The sequence below is a fragment of the Wyeomyia smithii genome, chromosome 2 (genome assembly GCF_029784165.1).
Source record: "Wyeomyia smithii strain HCP4-BCI-WySm-NY-G18 chromosome 2, ASM2978416v1, whole genome shotgun sequence".
Lineage (NCBI taxonomy): Eukaryota > Metazoa > Arthropoda > Insecta > Diptera > Culicidae > Wyeomyia > Wyeomyia smithii.
In genome coordinates this window covers 65240220-65267486 of record NC_073695.1, presented here as the reverse complement: position 1 = coordinate 65267486, position 27267 = coordinate 65240220, and the positions used below count along the sequence as shown (strand labels likewise).

At 37.7% G+C, this 27267-nt stretch overlaps 1 protein-coding gene across 3 annotated transcripts in view; it reads left to right on the top strand.

Moving 5' to 3' along the window:
• The window catches only part of LOC129725677 (calsyntenin-1), a 374057-nt gene that overhangs the window by 269786 nt on the left and 77004 nt on the right, over positions 1–27267 (top strand). For all 3 annotated transcript variants that reach the window (XM_055681743.1, XM_055681744.1, XM_055681745.1), the window contains exon 5: positions 17772–17847. In XM_055681743.1, the coding sequence (XP_055537718.1) occupies positions 17772–17847 (76 nt within the window). The remainder of the gene's footprint in view (positions 1–17771; positions 17848–27267) is intronic.

The window sequence follows — 27267 nt, the reverse complement described above, 5'->3', positions numbered from 1 at the left end:
GATTCCAGATTTATGCGTTCAATGAGGTTTTGCCAGCGGAGATGGGAACTAAAGTTTATATTTTTTTCTATGAATACCCTCCTACGGATGCAGCATTTATTCAAACGTGTGTAACTCAACCGTGTTTATCACTGAAAAATATAGTACCGTGATTCCGTGGCAAATGTTTCATGCCTGTCCAGTGAATCAGCTTTTTAGTTAGGTACTTCTAGTGCTACAGAAATCGGTAACTCATTAAAGCTCGACTTGCTCCTTTTGAATTCGTCGATTTTAATACACTTCGTTAGCCTTCTGCCCAAGTTTTTGAATCACATACTGACTGTATTATGTTGTTTTAAAAATGTTTGAAAAATATCCGCTTCGAATTGTGGGAATGAAAACTGTAATTGTCTCAGAAAAAAAGCAAAGGGGTTTTACACAATGTGCAACACAGTACAGACAGAATTTGTGTGACTCGCACATGGAAAACTTTCTCCTTATTCTCTATTCTGGGGATTCACTGTGTGTTAGTTAGGGTAGTAACCTTAAAAATCTCCACGAACCAGCGAAACGGATCGTTTCCAATTTTGCAAATCCTTTACAGTACTTTAAATAGGCAGGACAGTCTTGAGGATTTTAATTTTCAGGATTCCTTATCAAGAACGCCCACGATTCCAATGTGAGGAACCTTAGAGAATCTATGCAAAATTCAGGTGTTCGTCAGTTCTCCGAAATAATTCAAAATGCAATCACAATCCATTATAATTGTATTAGACGTCCAATAATCAAAAACTTGAATCCAAAATATATCTACTACTAAACAAATTAAAAGTTGATCTAAGACAAAAAAAGTTTTAATTCAATCTAACTTCGATACCAATCCAAAACCAGTAAAATTCAATTCCAATCGGAATTAATTTCAAACCGAAATCCCCTCCAACACCGACTGAAATTCTATCAAAATACCAAATTTATTCAGACCAACTACATCCCAAATCCATTCAGAAACTAACGCAAATCCAATCCAAATCAAGTTAAAATCCAATCCACATCGAATCCCATCTAAATCTAACCAAAATCAAATTCAATACAAACTTCACCAACATACAATCCACCAAATCTTTCCATCCCATCCCTATCCAAATCCAAACATACTAAAATCTGGACCCTATCAAAATCCAAGACCAATCTTACGAGAATTCAGGCTAAATGAATTCCCACCTAACTCCAATCCAATTAAAATAAAAACTAAATCCAATTTCAGTTCAATCCAAATCTAATCGAATTTTTTTATGATGTAAATAAGTTTTGATTAATCAAATCTAAATGAAATTCAATATAAATCCGATACACACTCAATCCAATTTATATCCAATCCGAATTTATTACAAATCCAACCCAAATCCAATTCAAATCCAATCCATATCTAATCCAAATCCAATCCAAATCCGATCCAAATTCAATCCAAATCCAATCCAAATCCAATCCAAATCCAATCCAAATCAAAACCAAATCCAATCCAAATCCAATCCAAATCCAAATCCAATCCAAATCCAATCCAAATCTAATCCAAATCCAATCCAAATCCAATACAAATCCAATCCAAATCCAATCCAAATCCAATCCAAATCCAATCCAAATCCAATCCAAATCCAATCCAAATCCAATCCAAATCCAATCCAAATCCAATCCAAATCCAATCCAAATCCAATCCAAATCCAATCCAAATCCAATCCAAATCCAATCCAAATCCAATCCAAATCCAAATCCAAATCCAATCCAATCCAAATCCAATCCAAATCCAATCCAAATCCAATCCAAATCCAATCCAAATCCAATCCAAATCCAATTCAAATCCAATCCAAATCCAATTCAAATCCAATCCAAATCTAATCCAAATCCAATCCAAATCCAATCCAAATCCAATCCAAATCCAATCCAAATCCAATCCAAATCCAATCCAAATCCAATCCAAATCCAATCCAAATCCAATACAAATCTAATCCAAATCCAATCCAAATCCAATACAAATCTAATCCAAATTCAATCCAAATCCAAACCAATTTCAATCCAAATCCAATCCAAATCCAATCCAAATCCAATCCAAATCCAATCCAAATCCAATCCAAATCCAATCCAAATCCAATCCCAATCCAATCCAAATCCAATCCAATCCAAATCCAATCCAAATCCAATCCAAATCCAATCCAAATCCAATCCAAATCCAATCCAAATCCAATCCAAACCCAATCCAAATCCAATCCAAATCCAAATCCAAATCCAAATCGAATCCAATCCAAATCCAATCCAAATCCAATTCAAATCCAATCCAAATCCAATTCAAATCCAATCCAAATCTAATCCAAAACCAATCCAAATCCAATCCAAATCCAATTCAAATCCAATCCAAATCCAATCCAAATCCAATCCAAATCCAATCCAAATCCAATCCAAATCCAATCCAAATCCAATCCAAATCTAATCCAAATCCAATCCAAACTCAATACAAATCTAATCCAAATCCAATCCAAATCCAATCCAATTCCAATCCAAATCCAATCCAAATCCAATCCAAATCCAATCCAAATCCATTCCAAATCCAATCCAAATCCAATCCAAATCCAATCCAAATCCAATCCAAATCCAATCCAAATCCAATCCAAATCCAATCCAAATCCAATCCAAATCCAATCGAAATCCAATCCAAGTCTAATTTAAACCCAATCCAAATCCAATCCAAATCCAATCCAAATCCAATAAAAATCCAATCCAAATCCAATCCAAATCCAATTCAAATCCAATCCAAATCTAATCCAAATCCAATCCAAATCCAATTCAAATTCAATCCAAAACCAATCCAAATCCAATCCAAATCCAATCCAAATCCAATATAAATCCAATCCAAATCCAATCCAAATCTAATCCAAATCCAATCCAAATCCAATCCAAATCCAATCCAAAACAAATCCAAATCCAATTCAAATCCAATCCAAATCTAATCCAAATCCAATCCAAATTCAATCCAAAACCAATCCAAATCCAATCCAAATCCAATCCAAATCCAATCCAAATCCAATCCAAATCCAATCCAAATCCAATCCAAATCCAATCCAAATCCAATCCAAATCCAATCCAAATCCAATCCAAATCCAATCCAAATTCAATCCAAATCCAATCCAAATCCAATCCAAACCCAATCCAAATCCAAACCAAATCCAATCCAAAATCAAATCCAATCCTAATCCAATCCAAATCTAATCCAAATTCAATCCAAATGCAATCCAATTCCAATCCAAATTCAATCCAAATCCAATCCAAATCCAATCCAAATCCAATCCAAATCCAATCCAAATCCAATCCAAATCCAATCCAAATCCAATCCAAATCCAATCCAAATCGAATCCAAATCCAATCCAAATCCAATCCAAATCTAAATCCAAATCCAAATCCAATCCAATCCAATCCAAATCCAATCCAAATCCAATCCAAATCCAATCCAAATCCAATCCAAATCCAATCCAAATCCAATTCAAATCCAATCAAAATCCAATTCAAATCCAATCCAAATCCAATCCAAATCCAATCCGAATTAAATCCATATCCAATCCAAATCCAATCCAAATCCAATCCAAATCCAATCCAAATCCAATCCAAATCCAATCCAAATCCAATCCAAATTCATTCCAAATCCAATCCAAATCCATTCCAAATCCAATCCAAATCCAATCCAAATCCAATCGAAATACAATCTTAATCTAATTAAAACCCAATCTAAATCCAATCCAAATCCAATCCAAATCCAATCCAAATCCAATCCAAATCCAATCCAAATCCAATCCAATTCCAATCCAAATCCAATCCAAATCCAATCCAAATCCAAATCCAAATCCAAATCCAAATCCAATCCAATCCAAATCCAATCCAAATCCAATCCAAATCCAATTCAAATCCAATCCAAATCCAATTCAAATCCAATCCAAATCTAATCCAAATCCAATCCAAATCCAATCCAAATCCAATCCAAATCCAATCCAAATCCAATCCAATCCAAATCCAATCCAAATCCAATCCAAATCCAATCCAAATCCAATCCAAATCCAATCCAAATCCAATCCAAATCTAATCCAAATCCAATCCAAATCCAATACAAATCTAATCCGAATTCAATCCAAATCCAAACCAATTCCAATCCAAATCTAATCCAAATCTAATCCAAATTCAATCCAAATCCAATCCAATTCCAATCCAAATCCAAATCCAATCCAAATCCAATCCAAATCCAATCCAAATCCAATCCAAATCCAATCCAAATCCAGTCCGAATCCAGTCCGAATCCAGTCCGAATCCAATCCAAATCCAATCCAAATCCAATCCAAATCCAATCCAAATCCAATCCAAATCCAATCCAAATCCAATCCAAATCCAATCCAAATCCAATCCAAATCCAATCCAAATCCAATCCAAATCCAATCCAAATCCAATCCAAATCCAATCCAAATCCAATCCAAATCCAATTCAAATCCAATTCAAATCCAATCCAAATCCAATTCAAATCCAATCCAAATCCAATCCAAATCCAATCCAAATCCAATCCAAATCCAATCCAAATCCAATCCAAATCCAATCCAAATCCAATCCAAATCCAATCCAAATCCAAATCCAATCCAAATCCAATCCAATCCAAATCCAATCCAAATCCAATCCAAATCCAATCCAAATCCAATCCAAATCCAATCCAATCCAATCCAAATCCAATCCAAATCCAATCCAAATCCAGTATGAATCCAATCCAAATCCAATCCAAATCCAATCAAAATCCAATCCAAATCCAATTCAAATCCAATCCAAATCCAATCCAAATCCAATCCAAATCCAATCCAAATCCAATCCAATCCCAATCCCAATCCCAATCCAATCCAAATCCAGTCTGAATCCAATCCAAATCCAATCCAATCCAAATCCAATCAAAATCATATCCAAATCCAGTCCGAATCCAATCCAAATCCAATCCAAATCCAATCCAAATCAAATCCAAATCCAATTCAAATCCAATCCAAATCCAATCCAAATCCAATCCAAATCCAATCCAAATCCAATCCAAATCCAATCCAAATCCAATCAAAATCCAATCCAAATCCAATCCAAATCCAATCCAAATCCAATCCAAATCCTATCCAAATCCAATCCAAATCCAATCCAAATCCAATCCAAATCCAATCCAAATCCAATCATAATCCAATCCAAATCCAATCCAAATCCAATCCAAATCCAATTCAAATCCAATCCAAATCCAATCCACATCCAATCCAAATCCAATCCGAATCCAATCCAAATCCAATCCAAATCCAATCCAAATTCAATCCAAATTCAATCCAAATCCAATCCAAATCCAATCCAAATCCAAATCCAATCCAAATCCAATCAAAATCCAAATCTAATCCAATCCAAATTTCATCCAAATCAAAAGCAAATCCAATTCAAATCCAATCCAAATCCAATCCAAATCCAATCCAAATCCAATCCAAATCCAATCCAAATCCAATCCAAATCCAAATCCAATCCAAATCCAATCCAAATCCAATCCAAATCCAATCCAAATCCAATCCAAATCCAATCCAAATCCAATCCAAATCCAATCCAAATCCAATCCAAATCCAATCCAAATCCAAATCCAAACCAAATCCAAACCAAATCCAAACCAAATCCAAACCAAATCCAATCCAAATCCAATCCAAATCCAATCCAAATCCAATCTCATCCAAATCCAATGCAAATCCAATCCAAATCCAATCCAAATCCAACCCAAATCCAAATCTAATCCAAATCCAATCCAAATCCAATCCAAATCCAATCCAAATCCATAGAAATCCAATCCAAATCCAATCCAAATCCAATCCAAATCCAATCAAAATCCAATCCAAAATCAATCCAAATCCAATCCAAATCCAATCCAAATCCAATCAAAATCCAATCCAAATCCAATCCAAATCCAATCCAAATCCAATCCAAATCCAATCCAAATCCGATCCAAATCCAATCCAAATCCAATCCAAATCCAATCCAAATTCAATCCAAATCCAATCCATATCCAATCCAAATCCAATCCAAATCCAATCCAAACCCAATTCAAATCCAATTCAAATCCAATCCAAATCCAACCCAAATCTTATCCAAATTCAATTCAAATCCAATCCAAATCCAATCCCAATCCAAATCCAATCCAAATCCAATCCAAATCCAATCCAAATCCAATCCAAATCCAATCCAAATCCAATCCAAATCCAATCCAAATCCAATCCAAATCCAATCCAAACCCAATCCAAATCCAATCCAAATCCAATCCAAATCCAATCCAAATCCAATCCAAATCCAATCCAAATCCAATCCAAATCCAATCCAAATCCAATCCAAATCCAATCCAAATCCAATCCAAATCCAATCCAAATCCAATCCAAATCCAATCCAAATTCAATCCGAATCCAATCCAAATCCTATCCAAATTCAATCCAAATCCAATGCGAATCCAATCCAAAGTCAATCCAAATTCAATCCAAATCCAATCCAAATCCAATCCAAATCCAATCCAAATCCAATCCATATCCAATCCAAATTCAATTCAAATCCAATCCAAATCCAATCCAAATCCAATCCAGATCCAATCCAAATCCAATCCAAATCCAGTCCAAATCTAATCCAAATACAATCCAAATGAAATCGAAATCCAATCCAAATCCAATCCAAATTAAATCCAAACACAATGCAAATCCAATCCAAATCAAATCCAAATCCAATCCAAAACTAATCCAAATCCAATCTAAATTCAATCCAAATCTAATCCAAATCCAATCAAATTCCAATCCAAATCCAATCTAAATACAATCCAAATCCAATCAAATTCCAATCCAAATCCAATCCAAATCCAATCCAAATCTAATCCAAATCCAATCCAAATCCAATCCAAATCCAATCCAAATCCAATCCAAATCCAATCCAAATCCAATCCAAATCCAATTCAAATCCAATCCAAATCCAATCCAAATCCAATCCAAATCCAATCCAATTCCAATCCAAATCCAATCCAAATCCAATCCAAATCCAATCCAAATCCAATCCAAATCCAATCCAATCCAAATCCAATCCGAATCCAATCCAAATCCAATCCAAATCCAACCGAAATCCAAATTTTCTTAACTCAAAATTTATTCACTCTAATAGCGAAGTGACCACGAAAAAGCACAAACTAGGACACGACCATCACAGATTTTGCTCAAAGTTGGGGAATTATTCATCTACTGTCTCTTCGGAAAAATCCCAATTTTGTTATCGATTGGAATAGCCCCTGCTCTCTAGGACCCCCCTCTTTATGGCAAAGTCACGCAATTTTCGTCAAAAATCTCTTTTTTCTTTTGTTTACAATTCAGAGACGTAAAATGCCCGAAAAATACTGATGGTTGATTTTTGAAGAAATTAAATCAAGAAATCCAGAAGAAATATAAGTTTTGACCGGAAGTGTTGCCAGATAAATTATTTTTGTACTTGAAAATTAAATTTACATTTTTCGGCAAATGCAGCCATTTTGATTTTAAATTTGATGATTTCATCGTGTTCCTTGGAAATTTCACATAAGAAAAAACTATCATCCCGAGGTAATATGAGCCAATCTCGAGATATAGCAATTTTACGAAAATAGTTCTGAATTTCGTAATTAATTTTTATTAAAAATGTTATATCTCAAGAATGGCTCATATTACCACGGGGTGGTAAGTGTTTCTTACGTGAAATTTTTCGAGAAATACGATGAAACCATCTAATTTAAAATTAAGTTAGCTGCAATGGCCGAAAAATACAAAAATAATCTATCTGGCAACACTTCTCGTCAAAAACAATATTTTTTTCTGAATTCCCTGGTTTATTTTCTTCAAAATTCACCTATTTCTATTTTTCGCGTGTCCTACGTCTATAAATTATAAAATAAAATAATTACAAAGTTTACAACTTTTTTCGTAAAAATGTTATATCTCGAGATTGGCTCATATTACCAACTATCATGTTTCTTATGTGAAATTTTCCAAGGAACACGATAGAATTATCAAATTTAAAATAAAAATGGCTGAATTTGCCGAAAAATGTAAATTTAATTTTCAAATACAAAAATTAACACTTCCGGTCAAAACTTATATTTTTTCTGGATTCCTTGGTTTATTTTCTTTAAAAATCATCTATCAGTATTTCTCGGACATCTTACGTCTATGAATTGTAAGAAAAAGAAAAAAAGAGATTTTTGACAAAAATTGCGTGACTTTGCAATAAAGAGGGGGGTCCTAGAGAGCGAGGGGTATTCCAATCGATACCAAAATTGGGATTTTTCCAAAGAGACAGTAGATGAATAACTCCCCCAACTTTGAGCAAAATCTGTGATGGTCGTGTCCAACTGGCATGTACACTTCATATGGTTTGACCCGTATACATACGCTCTATTCGAAGAATTGTAGCGCAAAAACTCTTAATTGTTCAGAAAAACTGTCTGAGAATAATCGTATGGAACTATTGATGCCTTGTAAACAAATGCCTATGAAACAGGAATAATCTTCTTCGAAAATCATCTATCTCGTATTTTTGTTGGATTGTTCGGGTGATCAATTCCAAGAGAGGATGGCCAGAAATCAGTTTTATTCTATCTACATTCTTTTCGAGAATTTATAAATTTCAAACTAGTTGATAGATTTTTGATCTGTTTTGATCAAATTAATGGTAATTTCTTGTAATATTAGGAAAACTACCGAAAATCAAACATATATATATACTTTTAAGATCGAAAGTTGAGTTTAGTATATGGAGCCGGAATTGGAAAAAATGTTCCTAAAAAGTTGTAGGTACTTTAAAATAGAACAACAAAACCTTTTCTTTTTATATAAAAAACCTAAATCAATCCACCTAGCGGTGAGACCCAGCCTTTCTCCTTCGAACTTATAATTTGTCAAAATAGATTTACTCCAACACTTAAAAAATACACCTTGATTAATTCTGCTGGATTTGGTATTCATTCTAAACAACAAATTTTTGGTAGCCAACAGCACAATTATACCGAACATTTGAAATTTAACATATCATCGGCTTCGTGTAACACTGGCACAACTCAAAATTTTGCATTTTTGAGTTTTTGATGGCAAACGATGCCCAATTCTATTAAGTTTCATCACATGAAATCCCATTTTTCGAAAATCACAAAAATTCCAGAGTTATGAGTAGAAGTGCCTTTGCTGCACAAATCGAAATTTCTCCATAAAGTTAGTAAAAATAAGGGTTTAACTTGGACAACGTGAGCACGTAATATGTGCATAATAGACCCAAAGGTGTTAAATAAGGATTGGTAATCTTAAACTTCAAAGTTTTCTTGAAAATCGAAAAATAAATTTTTGACGCAAATTTTCAAACGCGTTTTTCTCGAAACTAGGGTAGGAAACATATTCTAAGCAGCTTTAGGAACCGCCTGTGTATTCAGACGAAATACTCGAAATGTGTAGGGTGAAACCCAAACAGTAGTATATCAATCTGTTCTCTATCGTTTTCTCTGTCAGAACTTGTTTTCAGATTGTAAAACTAAGTTAGCAAACTTTAACAATCATTAATCAAAGTTATCAATCGAGGGACACTATTCCAATCACCCCGAACCTATTTTAAGCAGTTTCCATCTGTTTTGCAGGCGTTTTTTTTCAGCACCCGAAGTGGCTCCTGAATGGCTGCAATATAGGTCGATTTCTTTCCATTGCAATTGTTCACAGACTTCTTTGTGATTAACGGTATTTCTTATATTCCTAAGACAGCTGAACAACCAAAGTTTACGTTTCCATCATTGAAATTGTCGATATTGATCAAAAGGCAGGAGTTTGAGGCCTGTTTTCTTCGACTGATTAGAATAGGCGCTACTGCTGAAGCCGTTCCCTACCCTATATTTTTTGAGTTGTGCCAGTGTTGCACGAAACCGACGATATGAATACAATATAACACATATACATGCAAAAAACATTAAATTCTTTCCACTACATGATGCGATTTTGTTTTTGATTGTGGTATAATCGATTTGTACTCATATACTGCCTATAAATATTCAGATTCTTTGAGTCAACGTTAGTCAGTAGAATTCAAATAATGTATAATTAAATGTTGTTCCTTATACATTTATTTAAATGATCTTATCAGTGAAATTGAAATTCTTTAACGCAGGTGATATTACTGATCGTTTCTGAGAGGCATCTAATGAATGGCCAAATACCAATCAATATGGGTTCTTGAAACCTGGATTATACCCAGTGGCCAGAATCCGTCCTAAAACCCAATTTTCAATCCAAATGACCACTTCTGGTTGCCTGATCATCATAAAATCATAAAATCCATCATAAAATTGCCGAACTGCCTAATCTGGGTATTTCTATGGCGAAGATGGCGACAGTTTCTGATCAGCAGCCTAAAGTGACAGATATCATCCAATAGAATTTAGGGAAGCGGTATGATACCCTGAGGCCAGAAATCATCGACGCCATTTTAAATTTCTAGACAGTAGCTTCGGGTTTCTACCAGTCTAAAAGGAACAAACATTTCCCAATGTGAGTTTTTCAGTACCCGGGATGATGCTCGGAGAACAGGAATCAACTTCTTACTTTATTTTGAAATCCGAATTTGCGACACCTGTTTTCTTTAGATAAGTTGTGTAATCTTTGAAACAAGAGATTTTCAATATTTTTACAATTTAACACATAATGGATAAAATAAAAGTCCGATTACACTGGTCAACACAAGTGTTGCCCCGAAGGTCAAACTAAGAAAAAATGAAAAATTATAGCTTTTCCTGTGAATTTTTTTCTTTCTAGGGCAACTAATAGCAGCATTTTCTTCGATTTTGTCAACCAGTGTTATAATCAGACTTCCCGTGCACGCGCTTTTTTTTTCAAGCGACGAGAGAAATCTTTCTCTCGCTCGTAGAATTTCCATGCATGTGCGACGAGACGAGACACGTCACATGCAATTTACAGGTTGCTCTTTCGCTTCTCTTTCGGTTCGGATTGCGATGCGCAAGGCGATGTTCCATCGCACTACGAACTGAGCGAGACGCCCGTACGGTACATACTTGATACAGCTCGTGCGCTACAGCTCGTGAGACTTTCTCGTGTACACAGACTTCCTGTACACGCGCCGAAACGACGAGAGGTTTTTTTTTCTTTTTTTTCTTTGGTAAGAGACTGCGGCGCACCACACGTTGTCTTATCGCTATACGAACTGAGCGAGACGCCCGTACTGTACCTTAGTGAAACTGTATATTATAGAAATGACAAAGCACTCACCGTTGAGGAAACTGTCAACATCAAAACGGGCGAGCTGTATAATTATGCATTGCCGTTATCCGTTTTGATGTTGACAGTTGCCTTAACGGTGAGTGTCTCTGCGTCTCTCTGGTGTATATAGCGAACCTATACATTAGAGAAATGACAAGACACTCACCGTTAAGGCAACTGTCAACATCAAAACGGATAACGGCAATGCAAATTTATACAGCTCGCCCGTTTTGATGTTGACAGTTGCCTTAACGGTGAGTGTCTTGTCATTTCTCTAATGTATAGGTTCGCTAGGTGTATAGGCTGCCTACCGTACCTACATACGATATATGCCCTTCTGAAGGTGTATTAATCGGAAGAATTCACAAAACTATATTACTACGATCAGATTATCACGAACCTTCAGAACCTGATTTGCAATATCTATACACTAAGGTCGCTTTTACGCGGTTTTTTTACGTGGACTCCGGAATTTACGCGGTATTTTTTTTTTCTTGCGGATTTCGGTTCCTCTTCACTCGGATTGCAGAATTTACGCGGTTTTTTTTTACGCGGATTCCGGAATTTACGCGGTTTTTTACGCGGCATGTATCCCCCGCATAATAAGCGACTTTAGTGTACTCAATTCGAAAATTCTATCCAACATCAACATGTACTAGAAAATATAAACAATTTCAATGGTTTTACTATTTTTAACTCCCGTAAAACTTATGTTGTAATTTCAAACCACATTTTTTATCCTTAGAACTACAAAACAGAGTTCTATCATAAGATAGTCAATGACATCTAAACCGACTAAAGGAACACTTCTGTTAACCAACGAAACCCTCTGCATCCGGTGCATTTTCGTACCGTTAGCATAATAAGTATAGTAACAAAACGTTCTTAATTCATGTTAACAAAAGTCGGATGAATTAATCATAGAATTTTGAATTGATAAATAAATAAACTAGGTTATATCATTGATAATTCTAACGGTGTTTTGATGCATGCTGTGTTATAGCGTAAATGAAAAAAACATAAAATCCCCTGCCTGTTTCCTTCTGCGCAAAATCAATTTCCTTCTCGCACCATTAGCGCAAAGCAACATGCGAGGCAAGCTCGCGAGACGAGCTCACGAGAATTTGCACGCAAGCTGTCTCAAGTACGCGACGCCCATGCACCGCACTCGTTAAGTTGAGAGACGAGATATCTTCGTGTACGTCGCAATAAAAATTCCCATGCGACGAGACATGACTCGTACGAATGGTAAGTTTTCTCGCTCGCACGCTGCACACAGCACGAAGCGACTGAATGAGAAACGAGACTTGTAGCGCAAAGCACACTGTCTCTTCTTTGTGCGAGCGAGATTTCAGGAAGTCTGGTTATAATCAAATTGATTGGGTACCAATAAAGCAACTAAACCTTCAATTTAAAACTAAGATTGTGGAAATCAGTGATGCCATCTTTGGCAAAACGAGTGAATTTGCTAAAGTTTTCTCAACACGATTCTTTTTATAACCTTCGAACTACATGTTCAATCATCATAAAATTCGTTATTTAGGGGTTTTAAAGACAGCCCGTTCATTTGATACCTATTTTGTTCAAATCAGTTGTGTAGTTTTTGAGATAATGGGGTTTCAAAACTTTTACATTTTAATACATAACAGACAAAGTTACAGTCCGATTATAATAAAATTCTTTGGGGTTTTATCAGGCAACTAGACCTTTCTATTGCAACTTATTTTATGAAAACCGGTCCAGCCATCTCTGAGAAAAGTGGGTGAGTTCAAACAGTCTTGGAAACATGTTTCTTGTCATAGCCTGATTTCACATTATTATACATAACGGACAAAGCTAAAGTCCAATAACAAAAAAATTCAATAGGGTCTTATGGGGCAATAAGACCTTCCATATAACATAAATTTTGTGAAAATCGGTCCTGCCATCTCTGAGAAAAGTGAGTGAGTTTAAACAGTGTTTGAAACACGTTTCTTTGCATAACTTTTGAAGTACATGTCCAATCAATATAAAATTATTTCACAAATGGTTCAAAAAACAAGCCCGTTCTCTTGATACCAATTTTGTTCCAATCGGTTTTGTAGTTTCTGAGATAATGAAGTTTTGTGATTTTCACATTTTGATACATAACCTCGAAACTAAAAATCCGATCACAATAAAATTCAATAGGGTGTTATGGGGCAACTAGACTTTTCATTTGCAATTAGTTTCATTAAAATCGGTCCAGCCATCTCTGAGAAAATCGAGTGATATTGGGAGACCGTTACATACACACACACACACACACACACACACACACACACACACACACACACACACACACATACAGAAAATGCTCAGCTCATCGAACTAAGTCGATTGATGTACGAGATTCGACCCTTTGGAGCACTTTTATACCTTTGGTTTTTTCAGTGATTGCTATACCTTTCTAGGAGAAAGGCAATAGGAGAAAGGTAAAACATAAAACCCAACACAAAAAAGTTAATATTTTTGGTTGAAACTTTACGTTATTTTAAAACTTTAAGTAAAAAGTTCAGAATGAATGAATGAGATACAAATTATTATGAAAATACGCCCGCCTGTAAGAGCAAGCCCACCAGTGGCTAAATTGAAGTTTCTAAAGCTAGTTTGGCAACTCCCACCATAACGCGGCAACCGCACCGGGCGTTGCTATGTTGGTTTGGGAAATAGCAATCCCCATCTCGGGTACCGTGCTGGATCGATATCCGTACACCTAAGCACATGATAATCTTCGACGGTCAATATGAAATCAAGAAATCACATATTGATTTAAACTGACATGTTACTTATAGGTCTACTTATATTTTATCACTATTTTCAAGCAAAATGATTGAAATCACTCCGAAACTCGAAAAAATCATGTTAAAATAGAACATGTTTTGAATCGAAATCCGTACACAGTTTTTTGTCTGAATCAAAACCCGTACACTTTTGAATCGAAATCCGCACACACGCTATATAGACTGGATCAAAGTCCATACAACAATAAATCAAAATCCGTATAGATATGGAAGTACAAAAATGATCATCTTCTATTTATAATTTATCTTTAAATTAACGAATAAATATATTTTGAGGATTGATTGGTTCCTAAAGTTTCACACGGTTTTCTAATTTTTTTATATCAGCTGAAATAGTGCAATTTTCGTAGCGTTTTATAGTAACCGAATCGCCGGAACCTCTCGAAGCTTCCCGTAACGACTTTCCCTTGCGCACCTCAGTCACAGCTCGTTCGAAATTGTTTGCCGTATATTTATACTTGTTTTCTTACATTATATGCTGAAAACAAGAAGAAAATTCAACAATATATGCATAATACACACGCTGAGCGGATTTCGATTCAAGCAAATAACAAGAATCAAAATCCGTACAGCACAGTTTTTGTTGAATAAATACAATGTACACTATATACCAGACAATATACAGCTCGAAAATGACAAAGACTTACCTTTTCCATCAGTTTCAAAAAGATTCACAGATTAAACCACTTATATCCCACTTGAAAATCGTTTTTATCTAAAGAACGTTTCCTTAGTAAATTCTCTAACGATACAACGAAATGACAACTGAAACCGATACACGATTGATTTTTCATTTTTAATATTTTTATTTCATGGCCTACTGGCGCATAGTTGATTTTAACAGAAGGCCAACAGCTCAACGGATATGTACATGTAACTATCATATGAATTTTCATTTTTATAATGCTTAAAACTGAAGAAAAACATCAAGGTGTACGGATTTCGATACTGTACGGGTTTCGATCCAGCACGGTAGTAGCGAGTTATTAAATTTGGCAACGCGATAGCAACGAGCCGAATCGTTGCTATTTAATGAAATGTCAAACTGTTGTTTTTTTTGTGCTCGATAGTGAATGTTCATAATAATATTACGAAGATGATGAGTGTTTTGAATGCGGACTCAATTGGTCGGCCTCGGAAGACGAAGTGTTTTGTCTCGCTTGTTAAACACGTCGTAGGACGCAAGTGTCGGCGTGAACCACTACTCAATTTTATTTCCGATTGAGCCGAAATTTTGCACAGGGTGTTTTTTCGGGCAGGTTAACATTTTGTATAGGTTTTTTATTGAGATGACCATTTTGGTTGGCATTTTGGTCTGCAACCTAAACGATGCGGAAAGCTCAAATCCTCACAAGATTGGCCAACATTATTCAATAAACCTGGAAGGTTTGGGCAAATCTGCTCGGGAGTATTACCAACTATTTTCCCGTTTCGTTCGGTCGTTGTATAAGAACCATTTTTCTCCTTTACCGCTGTTTCAATCTTCAAAAACAACCTAAGATGCGTTCGAAAGCGGCGTTGGAAATGGTCATCGGTATCTACCGTTGTTAAAACGCTGGATGGCACCTTCCTCCGTATGGCGTTTTTTTTTTGGGTATTTACTAGGCTGAGAGTCGCCCCGAATCTTTCCAAAAACCATTTTCTTAATCGCGTATAAGGAAATTTGTTTTGCGAAATCACTTTCTTCATCACTAGAATCAATCAAATAATCGAAAACAATTTACGCGTTCTATATTTAAGTTCTTTTTGGCGGCAAATTTTCATATAATAATAGCAAACTGTGGGAACCGAGACAGCATGAAATACAGAATATAACTAATGACAGTTCGCCAGCTTTCAGTAGAATAGTCATTTAAGCCAACGTTGCGGGACGTGCCCAGTTTACGGAATTACTTTAAATAAACATATAAGGATGAAAAAATTTATGTACGCACAAGTAAAAAAATCTGCAAAAGAATTATGTAAACGATAACTTGGGAGAACAGAAACAAAGTTAAAACAAAGTTAGGTGAAATGGAGGGAACATTTTATAAAAAAAAAAATTTTATAGAAAAAAAAAACAAAAAATATGCGAAATACATCACAAACAAATATTTTGCCAACGCTGGCTAGTGACGATCTTCAGAAATTGGCAACTGCCGGTGTGAAAAAGAAATAGTGGAATTGGTTATCCCCATTAGCAACGACCGGTGCGAAAATCGGTTGCTATCCAAAATGGCAACGGCCAGCGTTGTGAAAATAGCAACTCAAATGGCAACTCACCGGTGCGCTTGCTCTAAGTTATTCGTTGTTTTCCAGCAACAAGCTCAGATTCTTCGAAACGTATGGTCTTTTGATCAGAAAATTGCTCTGAAGTTTCAATCTTAGAAAATGCTTAGTTTACTAGTCACGTTATCTGGCACGGATTTGCTCTCCAGTCAAAATATTCCTATTCATTCGATAAAATTAGTCATTCCATTTTTCAAATAACTGGATGCGGGGAAAATGTCTTTATACCTGATTTAGGTTCGAACCAAATCCCTATCTATTTCAAATCCCTTCCAAAATCGAGAGGCATCTGTATTTTTCAGCGTAAGCGTAATCGAGCTATACAAAGAGTTATATAAACGAAGCTAGCACATCGTCGCAGTATTAATCAATAAAAAAATACAAACAACAATGGAAAGTTCACAACTGCTCTCCAGGTCGGATTGAGTATCAATATCTCCTAAGACCACATTGTCCGACTGTGTGCTTCCGATTGAGCATCCGATTCACCGTTCCGAAATCCTTTGGAAGGCACATTCCGATTTACCAATCCTAAGTCGGCTGAACATCAAATCTTTTACGCAAACAGAGCAAAGCTCTTTACTCAAATCCCCTCATCCTCTGTCAATCAATCTCGGGGGGAAACATTCCCAAAGCTACCGTTTTTCATTTTGATTGAGTTTGGCTGGTTTTCGCTACACCGTATCCTCCTGGGATACCGTCGTCTATTGCTGACGTGACCTTGTAACGTAACCCTATTTAGCCCGGCCCTAACTCTTCCGAAAAGTCCCCTGCTAGTGGTACACCGGGAGTATATTTATTCCAGCTACGAATGTGAAAGCGGGCGAAATTTGATTTGCTCACGACTAAATTGCCTCCGTTAGCCATCCGTTAGTATGATGCGAACGACAAAACACGGCTCTCTACGGAGATTGACACGTGTACTTGAAAAAGTTATTACACGGTGCGCCTACCCTGTATATGGATTATTTACCATCACGTGTACAGTATACAGGGAACTTAAATCATCGTCGACAAACTTCGAGATGGAAACTAATCGATGATGTTATGCGAAGCAGAGCTCCTTTTGAAGTTGTGTCGATTTGATTCAGAGCAGATAGGAGGAGTAGAATCATATTGCGTTATATTTTCATTCATTCGCCTCAAAATGTTAAGAAAGACGAAGGGGAAATAGTAGGGTTTATTTAATTGTGAAAATGTGGAACTCATTCATCCCTACATTTTAAAAGTAATATAAAGAAAATTGGATCCCTTGTGCTCACACTTCCATATCTCTCACCGTCGGAGCTTTCCCACAATCATTTTGCCCTTCTGGAAGCGTTATTCAATTACTAACAAACTTTTCTCTTTTTCGGTCTGTTTTTCATTCCAGCGCAAGCGTTCACATCTCGGTGATTGACATAAATGAATATTCTCCGACATTCCTGCAGCCATCGTACGTTACCGAGGTTAGTACACAGAGCACCTTAGTTTGCATATACATAAACACAAAACAGACAGTCGGACTTCCTGGCAACCACTGCGGTGGTGTTTTGCGGAACTGCCTATAACTGCAACGGGTAGTAGTTTCCCTTCGCCTCGGGGCAACATGCCCCGGTTTTTCCACCATACAGAGTCTTTTTGCGATTTTTTTACCTTTAGAAGCCAGCCCCGAGTAATCGAAAGCGGAAACGGAACGTGCATGATTCTTCCTGCGGCATGCATTCTTTCTGTGCGGCATGTGTTCATTAACGTGTTGTTATTTAAACCGGCTAGGCACTGCAAAGCCTGTATGGCCTGTTTTTACCGTCAATACCATACCGGGTGCTCGTTTTTCCACGATGCACTGGGGTGAAAAGAGTAAGATGCACTACTTGCAATCTATTTATTTGAAACATATTGCGGCTTTTAAAAGTTACTGTCATTCATCACATAAAATTGAGCCCTTTAAGGTTTTTTTACCAAAGCTATCAAATATATTTGCTATCCATTTGACCCCCGCGTTCCCAACAACAATCATAAACGCTGTGGGAACTTCCCACACATAGCAAGCTTGAGTTGAGAACGAAGAGTAATGCGAGCTTTTTTGCTAGCAGCAAAAATACATACTGGAAATTATGAATGTTCAACATCTCTTATAGTGCTTTTTTGTACACGGAACGATCAGGATGATTCTGCAGTAAATAAGAAGTTCCGCCTGTTAACTTGTCAATTCCCCACTGCAATCAGGAAACTCTCAACGCAGGCACCCATGAATAGATTGTCCATATGGAAATCGAGCCAGTTTACCAGGGTGATACCTCGTCAAGTTTTTCTAGACCTCGGTTCACGAGACTGGATAGTAAACCTGCTGTTTCCATTACGTACAAAGCAAGTTTGTTATTTCTATGCTTATGTTCATTTTGTGAAGATACTGGGAAAAGCATATTCCAGTTAGACGTGGCATCACTCGTGGTTTGGAAGAATTGAATTGTAATATATGTAGCTTACATTCAAGGATACTCTGAAAATGGATGTTTACCAATTGATTTCACAAAATATAGTTCCCAAACCGTAAGCAGGACTTGTGGTTGAGGTGAACGGATTTTAATTTATGACACAGAAATCTACTACGGTAAGCATTATAGCATTATCTAAAAAGGGAGCACAGGAAATTGGTTGAATTGGCTGAAATCTAACAATAAAAAAAAAAGTTGTATTTTGTAACTTCTAGTATCTTGTCAACATTAGATACTTTAGAGTAACTTGATAGACTTGCTATTTTTCTACCTGACACTCTTTTAATACTTTCATGAACTATATCACATTCTCTCACTACAATCATGCTTCAAAACTTTTTGAAATGTTCACTTTTGGGACTCACCTTCCGAGCAGAAAGAAATAGGATGATACCATATTGCGTTATTCGTTTTAAAAAATCAGTTTGAAATAAAAGCTAAAATAACAAAACCAAAGACCAGAAAATAATTTATTACAGAATAACTCCAGACCATATTACGATATTGCACTTATCAATCAATCAATAACCCCTTATATTTATGTGGATAAAGCATATTCGCAGTTAAAATAACAACAATTCATATAAAAATGTTCTTTTAGCATACCACAATTACACGTCAAAAGATGGGACCAGTTCAAAATTCATGTCGAGTAAAAGCTTTATTCATTATTCCTTGCTAATATTTCGTCATATAACCTTTGCCTAATGTAGATGATTTTCCACACCTTGTTTGGTATAGAAATGACCAGCTTTTGACAAGTGCTGACCGGGATTGTATACCAGGCTGCTTGGATTTGCAGTAGCTTGTTTTTCATCACCGGTCGTAGCTGGCTATAGGACTGACTTGCTATCATTCTGGCTACGTACCCTAAATGTAATCGCATGTGAGTCCCAGCTTATGATTTTTAACAATTTTTAATCAAATTTCGGTGTGTATGAAAGTTTTATGATGTAAAAGTGTTAGATTGTCATTGTAGTACTAAATTCTGTTGATGGTCTTGATTGAAAAAGCATTTGAGTGCAAAAATTTCACCTAAAGTGTTACGATTTTTAATTGTTGTTTTCTCATCAGCATCAAAACGCAAATGGGACGGACTTGCTATGAGCGGCAGTATACCAGTCATATAAGCTCTGGATAGCGACTATGACAGCAGTGGCTGCAGCGGGTATCAGCAGCAATAGTAGCAGCGCCAACTGCAGTAGGGGTAGTGACACTTACTCTATTCAAAATTTGCCTTTGTGTGGCAGCGGCAGCCGCAGTAGCAGTGGTGCTGCCACAATTTTCGGTGTGAAAATAACTTTCTACTGTATTATCAAAAGAACTTCTTATTCCCACTGTCAAGGATAGCCCAGAGATACGATCAGCATCATATCCGATATTAAATTAAACACTAAATTGTCTTTTCGCGGATACGTGTCAACAGCTTTCGTTATCTGCTTCCAAACGACTATAAAACGTATAACCAAAACTTTAAAATTTTCAAGTATTAATTTGGCAAGCAACTATTGGCAACCCTTGTTAAAACAAAGATTCCGATTGATCTCAATGATTGCTTTCTCTAACACGGCTCTAAAAGAACCTGCTTCTGCCTAAACCAGTTCTATAACTTTTGGATAGCGATTACGACAATCCTTACTGCTGCTGCTACAGCAGTAGTAATAGCAGCTATCAGCAACGATAGTGAAGCAAAAGCTGCCTTTGTGCAGTAGCGGGCAGCATCAGTAGTATGTACATCAGCCGGCACTTCCTCCAATGAATAATTGCCGTATTTTGACAACATACAACCGGTTTGGAACGAGGACTGTCAAATTTTCAGTGTGAAAAAAGCTTTCCACTGTGTAATCAGGTAGAATGTCGAAAACCTGGAGAAACCTGGAAAATCAGGGAATGTCAGGGAATCCGTTTTTCGATCAGATAATATCGGGGAAAACTGAAAAATAATCAGGGATAATTTTTTTTTAACCAATACGCGATTCTTTTTAAATTACACTTCAGCGCAAAAACTGTTTTTTTTTAGCAAAAAAAAGCTAACTCGAGACCGCTACTGTTCGGTTTCATATCTGATCCAATAATTTTTTCGTTGGGATTTCAGAGTTACGTTCATCTACGTTGCACTTTTTTGTGCCAAATGCTGAAAAATATCAGAGAAATTGAAGTTGTATTTCAGGGAATATCAGGGAAAAACAGCGAATTAGGTTTTGAAAGTTGTTAGGAGAATGCCTGATTTCCACTGTTAGGGATAACACAAAAATGCAATCAGCTTCATATCCGGGTACCAGCAGCGTTAGCTGCAGTGGGTGTCAGTAACAGTAGTGATGGAAACAGCGTCAGCGGTTGGTGCAGCGGCACTTCCCTGAGTAAAAAATAACATAAGAGTTATGCGCAGAACCACCATTAAACAATAAACAGTAACAATAACTTTTATTCAACACTAATAAATTAACTCTGGATATAATGTGGTAACACTGAAAAGATTCAATATGGTATCTTAGGACTTCCGGTTGCTGTAAAATACTCAAAAATGGTCATATACTATTGAATATAAGTACTTCTGAAATCAGGTGGATGCCAATCAGCCGGGAAATGACTTTAGACGCCATTTTAAATTCCGAAGTGTCAGCTTCACCTGTGAATAGGAGCATTTCCGGATTCGAGATAATATTCAAAGGCCGTAAATCGACCCTAGTTGTTGAATGATATAACATGATATAAGATAGTCTACCGTAATCTCAACGTCTATTATTCAAAGAATTTTCGAAAAAGAGAAATTTGCTACAACTTCTCACTTGTGGTCACTCTCGAATGCAACAATGCAAGTAGAGCAGTTCCATAAAAAAATTGCCCTTGTTTCAATGTTTTTTTAATTGCTATTTTTGATTTCGCTGAAACTTTGCATAGAAGCTATTTTTATTTTGCTATTTTAAGGGCCAAAACTGTTTGTTTGATCGATATGACGTCTTCGGCAAAGATGTAGATAACAATTTTGTCTCTCCGAAAAAAATGAACAGTCTAAAAAAAATTATCGTTTTTGTAAAAATAGTTAAAAAAATTAAAAATTAATTATCAACACAAACTCATTTTTTGAAATTCAATTTTTTTTTGTAGAAACTACAAAAGATTACCTGAAAATGAAGACTATCCGAACATAGAGAAATCAGGAAATAAAAGTTATTATTTTCTAGATAAACTTTTGATTTAGTTTTTTTTTCCATTTTTTTCTTTTTGAGGGCCATTTTTTCATGGAAGGACAAAATTATTATCTACAACTTTGTACGAGACACTATGCCAATCAAACAAACCGTTTTGACTGTAAAAATATTTTTATTTCCTGATAGAGTGCTCTATGGGAAATTAAAAATATTTCTACAGCCAATACAGTTTGTTCGATTGACATAGTGTCTTCGGCAAAATTATAGATAACGATTTTGTCCTTCCAAAAAAACATGCTCCTCGTAAAGAATATGGAAAAAAAAAATTTTAACACCCTTTCCTTTTTTTCCACCTTAACTGCCGGAGTCCCAGGCGAACAGTCAGTCTGATCAAAAGAGCTAGTTCATCGTAAGAGTCAGTTGTTTTGAGAACGATCAAAAGATTTTGTTCTTGCAACGAACTTATTCTTCTGATCAGCTCGGGAGCACCTATATCTATATACATTCAGAAGATCAGAGAACCAGTTGTTTTGCTCTTTTCGTTCCACTTTTGCCATCTATTTGTGTGCCCCTGTGCCTTGCTCTTGCGGCTGGTAGATGGGTTATGCATAGCAGAAATAGCCGGCTAGTGGCAGCTGGTTGCTGAGAGTTCTTTTACAGTTGCGCGCGGTTTTGCGCTCGGTAAGAGGGATGTAAAGCTTTTACATGACTCTCGCTTGCGATGTCTCATAATAAACTACTCCGAAACTGTTTGAAAAAAATGTAGAACGAACAGAGCGAGTGAGCGATTAGAAAGTGCTAGTTCAGCGGAACCGCTCTGATCCGGTCACTGTAGTGAACCATTTTTCTCATCTCTATGCGAGATCACTTGGTTTGCACTGAAGCCTCGGATCAACATTTTTCTCTGACTCCTGGCTCTTCAATTTCGTCGTGGGCTTTTTATACTGCGGGCTGAACACCTTCAAATTTCAAATGCGGTTGAGAAGAACTGCTTGACGTCCCACCTTCGGATGCTATCTTCGTGTAGTAATCTGATTGTGTAGGTGCGCTTTTCCCTGTGGCAGCAGCCCTATTTGCCACCTCGTTTGTAATACTTCTGAAACCCCCCTCAGGAGGTTTCTCACAGAGCTTTTGTATTTGCTGAAAAAATTCATTCCAAACTTTGTCAAACTTTGTTCCAAATTTTCGATAGTCTGTTCACTGTCATTGGTATTGACGGTATGATGTTATCGTTTCAAACTCGCCAGAGTTGATTTCATCCGCAGAGCCATTGTTGATAATCTGTATGCCATATTCAGGTTTATTCTGATTGGTATCTGCACATTCTTCGAAACATTAAGGGAGTGCAGCCAATTTCATTTCCTATTTGTTACATAACCTTCCGAAAACTTAACCGTAATATGGCAGCAAATAGAATTTTTCTCTTGTTAAAAATGAAACGCGCGATTTTTCACACCTTAGCTCAAGAGCCAAGACAAATATTGTTGCGTTGTTCGCAGATTGATTCGATTCTCGTGAACGTTTTTTAATCTTGTATAATACATTCCTCACTATTCTACTTGACTCCTCCAACGTTGCCTTGAACACCCAAACCCTCGAGAAGAAGATGCTTTTCTCTTTTCAATCATACAATCCTAATCTATTCTTTTTTCTCTCCCAATAGTATTTAGTAATTTTCCGAACTGGTGTTTTATGGTAACATAAAAAAAATGAAAAAGAAATTACGTTCTTCCATACACTAGATGGCTCCATGAGGCTCATGCGAAAATCTGGCTCATTTTCTTGCCTTAATGTCGTCCTTCCCGTCTCCAGTGGAACCATAACTTGATTGCTCAAATCGTAAAGCTTTTGTTATTTCATGAAATTATATCTTGAGTGCAAAAGATATTTATTTCATGTTGCATATTACTGATTCTCTGTGTTCATTTTAGTTTTTTTTTTTTTTGTAAAGAGTTTAAAAACTCTTCTTCTGTACTATACATGCATTCTTAGTCATTCTAGGTTCCGGGTCCCCTGTTATGCTCTTATTCGTGTAATTCATTCCTTTACATAACTAAACAGCAAAGCCTTGGTGGTACATTCCGTATCGGAATTCGACCTTCTGTTTTACTATACACAAACTTCGCAGCCGACTGTTAAGTGTACGGGACAATTGCGGGGCTAGTCCTACTGACACTAACAGTCTTTCCCGAGCCGGGACTCGAACATACAACGACTGACTTGTTAGGCCAGTATCGTACCTCGAGACCAGCTGAAAGACATAACTATTATTGTTTTTTACATAAATACTATTGTGAATATATGCAAGAATTTTTTTTGGTTTTGAAGAATTCTTATTTTCAAAATCTTGATTTGTACCCCCCCTTTTATTTAAACATAATTCGAAATTCTTGAATAACTATATTTAAAGAATACTTCCTTTTTTTATTAAAAATCACTTTTTTTCGTTTTCTGGCATAAACATTTGGTTTTAATAGAGTATATCAAAAAAAATTCCAAAGCATAACGATGGGCCACGAAAAATACTGAAGTTGGGACTGAAAAACTATCATTTTTGAAGTTGAAGTTTGGCATCGCTGATATGTTTTCGACGTGGAACTACGTATTTGTTTTCTATACTGGTATGCATTCTGTACTTACTTTACTTTAAAGGCGACAGACCGATTATCGATCCAATGCCGAATCCAGAATACGTCGCCAGGTCCCTCGGTCTTGGGCTGCTATCCTCCAATCGCCCCTAACACCTATTTCGCGTGCATCCTCGTCGACAGCACACGTCCAACGAGTGCGGGGTCTACCTCGAAATCGTCGACCTCTATCGGGATTCCTGCTAAATATAGCCTTCGCTTGACGCTCATCCGGCATTCTCGCTACATGCCCAGCCCACTGAAGCCTGCCGCTTGACTATATCCGCCGATTTGTATGCCTGGTACACTTCATGGTTCATGCGTCTGCGCCAAACACCATTTTCTAGTTTGCCGCCAAGGATTGAACGCAAAATCCTACGCTCAAAAACACCAAGAGCTCGCCGATCAGCCTCTTTCAGCGTCCATGATTCATGGCCGTAGAGGGCCACCGGAAGAATCAGTGTTTTATAGAGTGCAAGTTTAGTTCGAATTTGTAGACTGCGGGACCTTAGCTGGTTACGTAATCCGTAAAAGGCCCTGTTTGCGGCTGCTATCTGCCTCTTTATCTCACGGCTAACCTCGTTGTAACATGTCACTTATGTGCCCAGGTAAATAAATTCGTCGACTACTTCAAATGTTTCCCCATCTAGCACCACCGCAGCACCAACCTCTGACGGACTACCACGCACTCTGCCAGCCACCATGTATTTCGTTTTGGCAGAGTTTATGACAAGCCCTCATCTCGCAGCTTCTCTCCTGAGAGGTCCGAAGACCTCTTCCACAGCTCTACGGTTGATACCAATGATGTCGATATCGTCCGCAAAACCGAGAAGCATGTGCGACTTCGTAATGATGGTGCCGCTTCTCTGCACAACAGCCCTCCGTATAGCACCTTCCAATGCGATGTTGAACAATAAGTTCAACAGCCCGTCACCCTGCTTCAAACCATCTAACGTCACGAACGAGTCCGATATCTCACCGGCTATCCTGACGCTTGATGTAGAACCTTCAAGGGTGGCACGTATCAGCCTAATCAGCTTTGTTGGGAAGCCATGTTCCATCATAATCTGCCATAACTCATTCCTCTTGACTGAATCGTACGCTGCCCTGAAGTCTATGAACAGATGGTGCGTCTGCAAGTTGTAATCTCGAAATTTATCGAGGATTTGTCGCAAGGTAAACATTTGGTCCGTCGTGGAGCGTCCCCCTCGAAAACCGCATTGGTACTCGCCAACAAAGGTCTCCTGCAACGGCCTCTGTCTGTGGAACAGGATGCGGGAGAGAACTTTCTACACGGTATTGAGAAGTGTTATGCCCCGATAATTGCTACAGTCCAGGCTCTTTTTTGTAGATCGGGCATATGAGACCCTCTAACCAGTCCGAGGGCAATTCTTCATCAGACCACACTCTCAGCATGATCCGATGGATGGCACGATACAGGTGTTCGCTCCCGACTTTGAAGAGTTCGGCGGGAATGCCGTCCTTCCCAGCTGCCTTGCAGTTTCTCAGCTCTTTCACTGCTTTTTTCACCTCGTCCATGGATGGTGGATCCACAGCTTGACCATCATTCTCAATAGTCATCCTGCTCCTTTCGACTCCACTGTTTCCCTCACCGTTCAACAGCACACTGAAGTGTTCCTTCCAACGCCTGGCCACCTCTGTTTTATCGGTTATCAGGTTCCCCTCCCTATCATTGCACATGACAGGGGCTGACACGTTTCGATTCCTGATTCTGTTGACCTTCTTGTAGAAGCTCCTCGCATCGTGCCTGGAGAAGCAACCTTCCGCCTCCGCAAGAATACGCTCCCAATGCTGTCGTTTCTTCCGTCGGTGGAGTCTCTTTTCAGCGGCTCTTGCATCTCGATATCTACCCATGCTCTGACGAGTCACAGCCGTGGCCAACATGTGACCCCTGGCGCGGTTCTTCTCTTCCGTCACTCGCTGGCACTCAGCGTCAAACCGCTCATTGGACGCAGCTGCCGCAGTTGTACCCAACACTTCTCGCGCTGTAGTGCTGATCGAACTGTGGATGTGCCTCCACTGTTCATTCAGGTTCCCTTCAGCTCTTTCCTCAATCCGTTCATCAACTTTCTGCGAGTACTCTGCAGCTACTCCTTCAGTTGATAGCCGCTGGATGTTCAACTGCATCCTCCTCGTTGCCTTGGATTTCAGCACGTTGGACAGCCTGGCGCGGATTTTGGCTACTACGAGATAGTGATCCGCGTCAACGTTCGGTCCTCTGAACGACCTCACGTCTGTAACGTCTGAAAAGTGCCGTCCATCAATCAGAACGTGGTCAATTTGAGAGCAAAGCTCTCCATTCGGGTGCATCCAGGTGTGCTTACGTATGTTCCGGCGTGCAAAATAAGTGCTACAGACAGCCATCCCCCTAGCTGCAGCGAAATTAACAAGCCTCAGGCCATTGTCGTTCGTAGTAGAGTGGAAGCTTTCCCTACCAGTTACGGGGCGGAAGAAGTCTTCCTGCCCGACCTGTGCATTTGCATCTCCGATGACAATCTTTATATCGTGTCCTGGGCACTCATTGCATGTCTTTTCCAGGAGCTCATAGAACTCCTCCTTTTCGTCATCGGGTTTCTCGTTGGTCGGTGCGT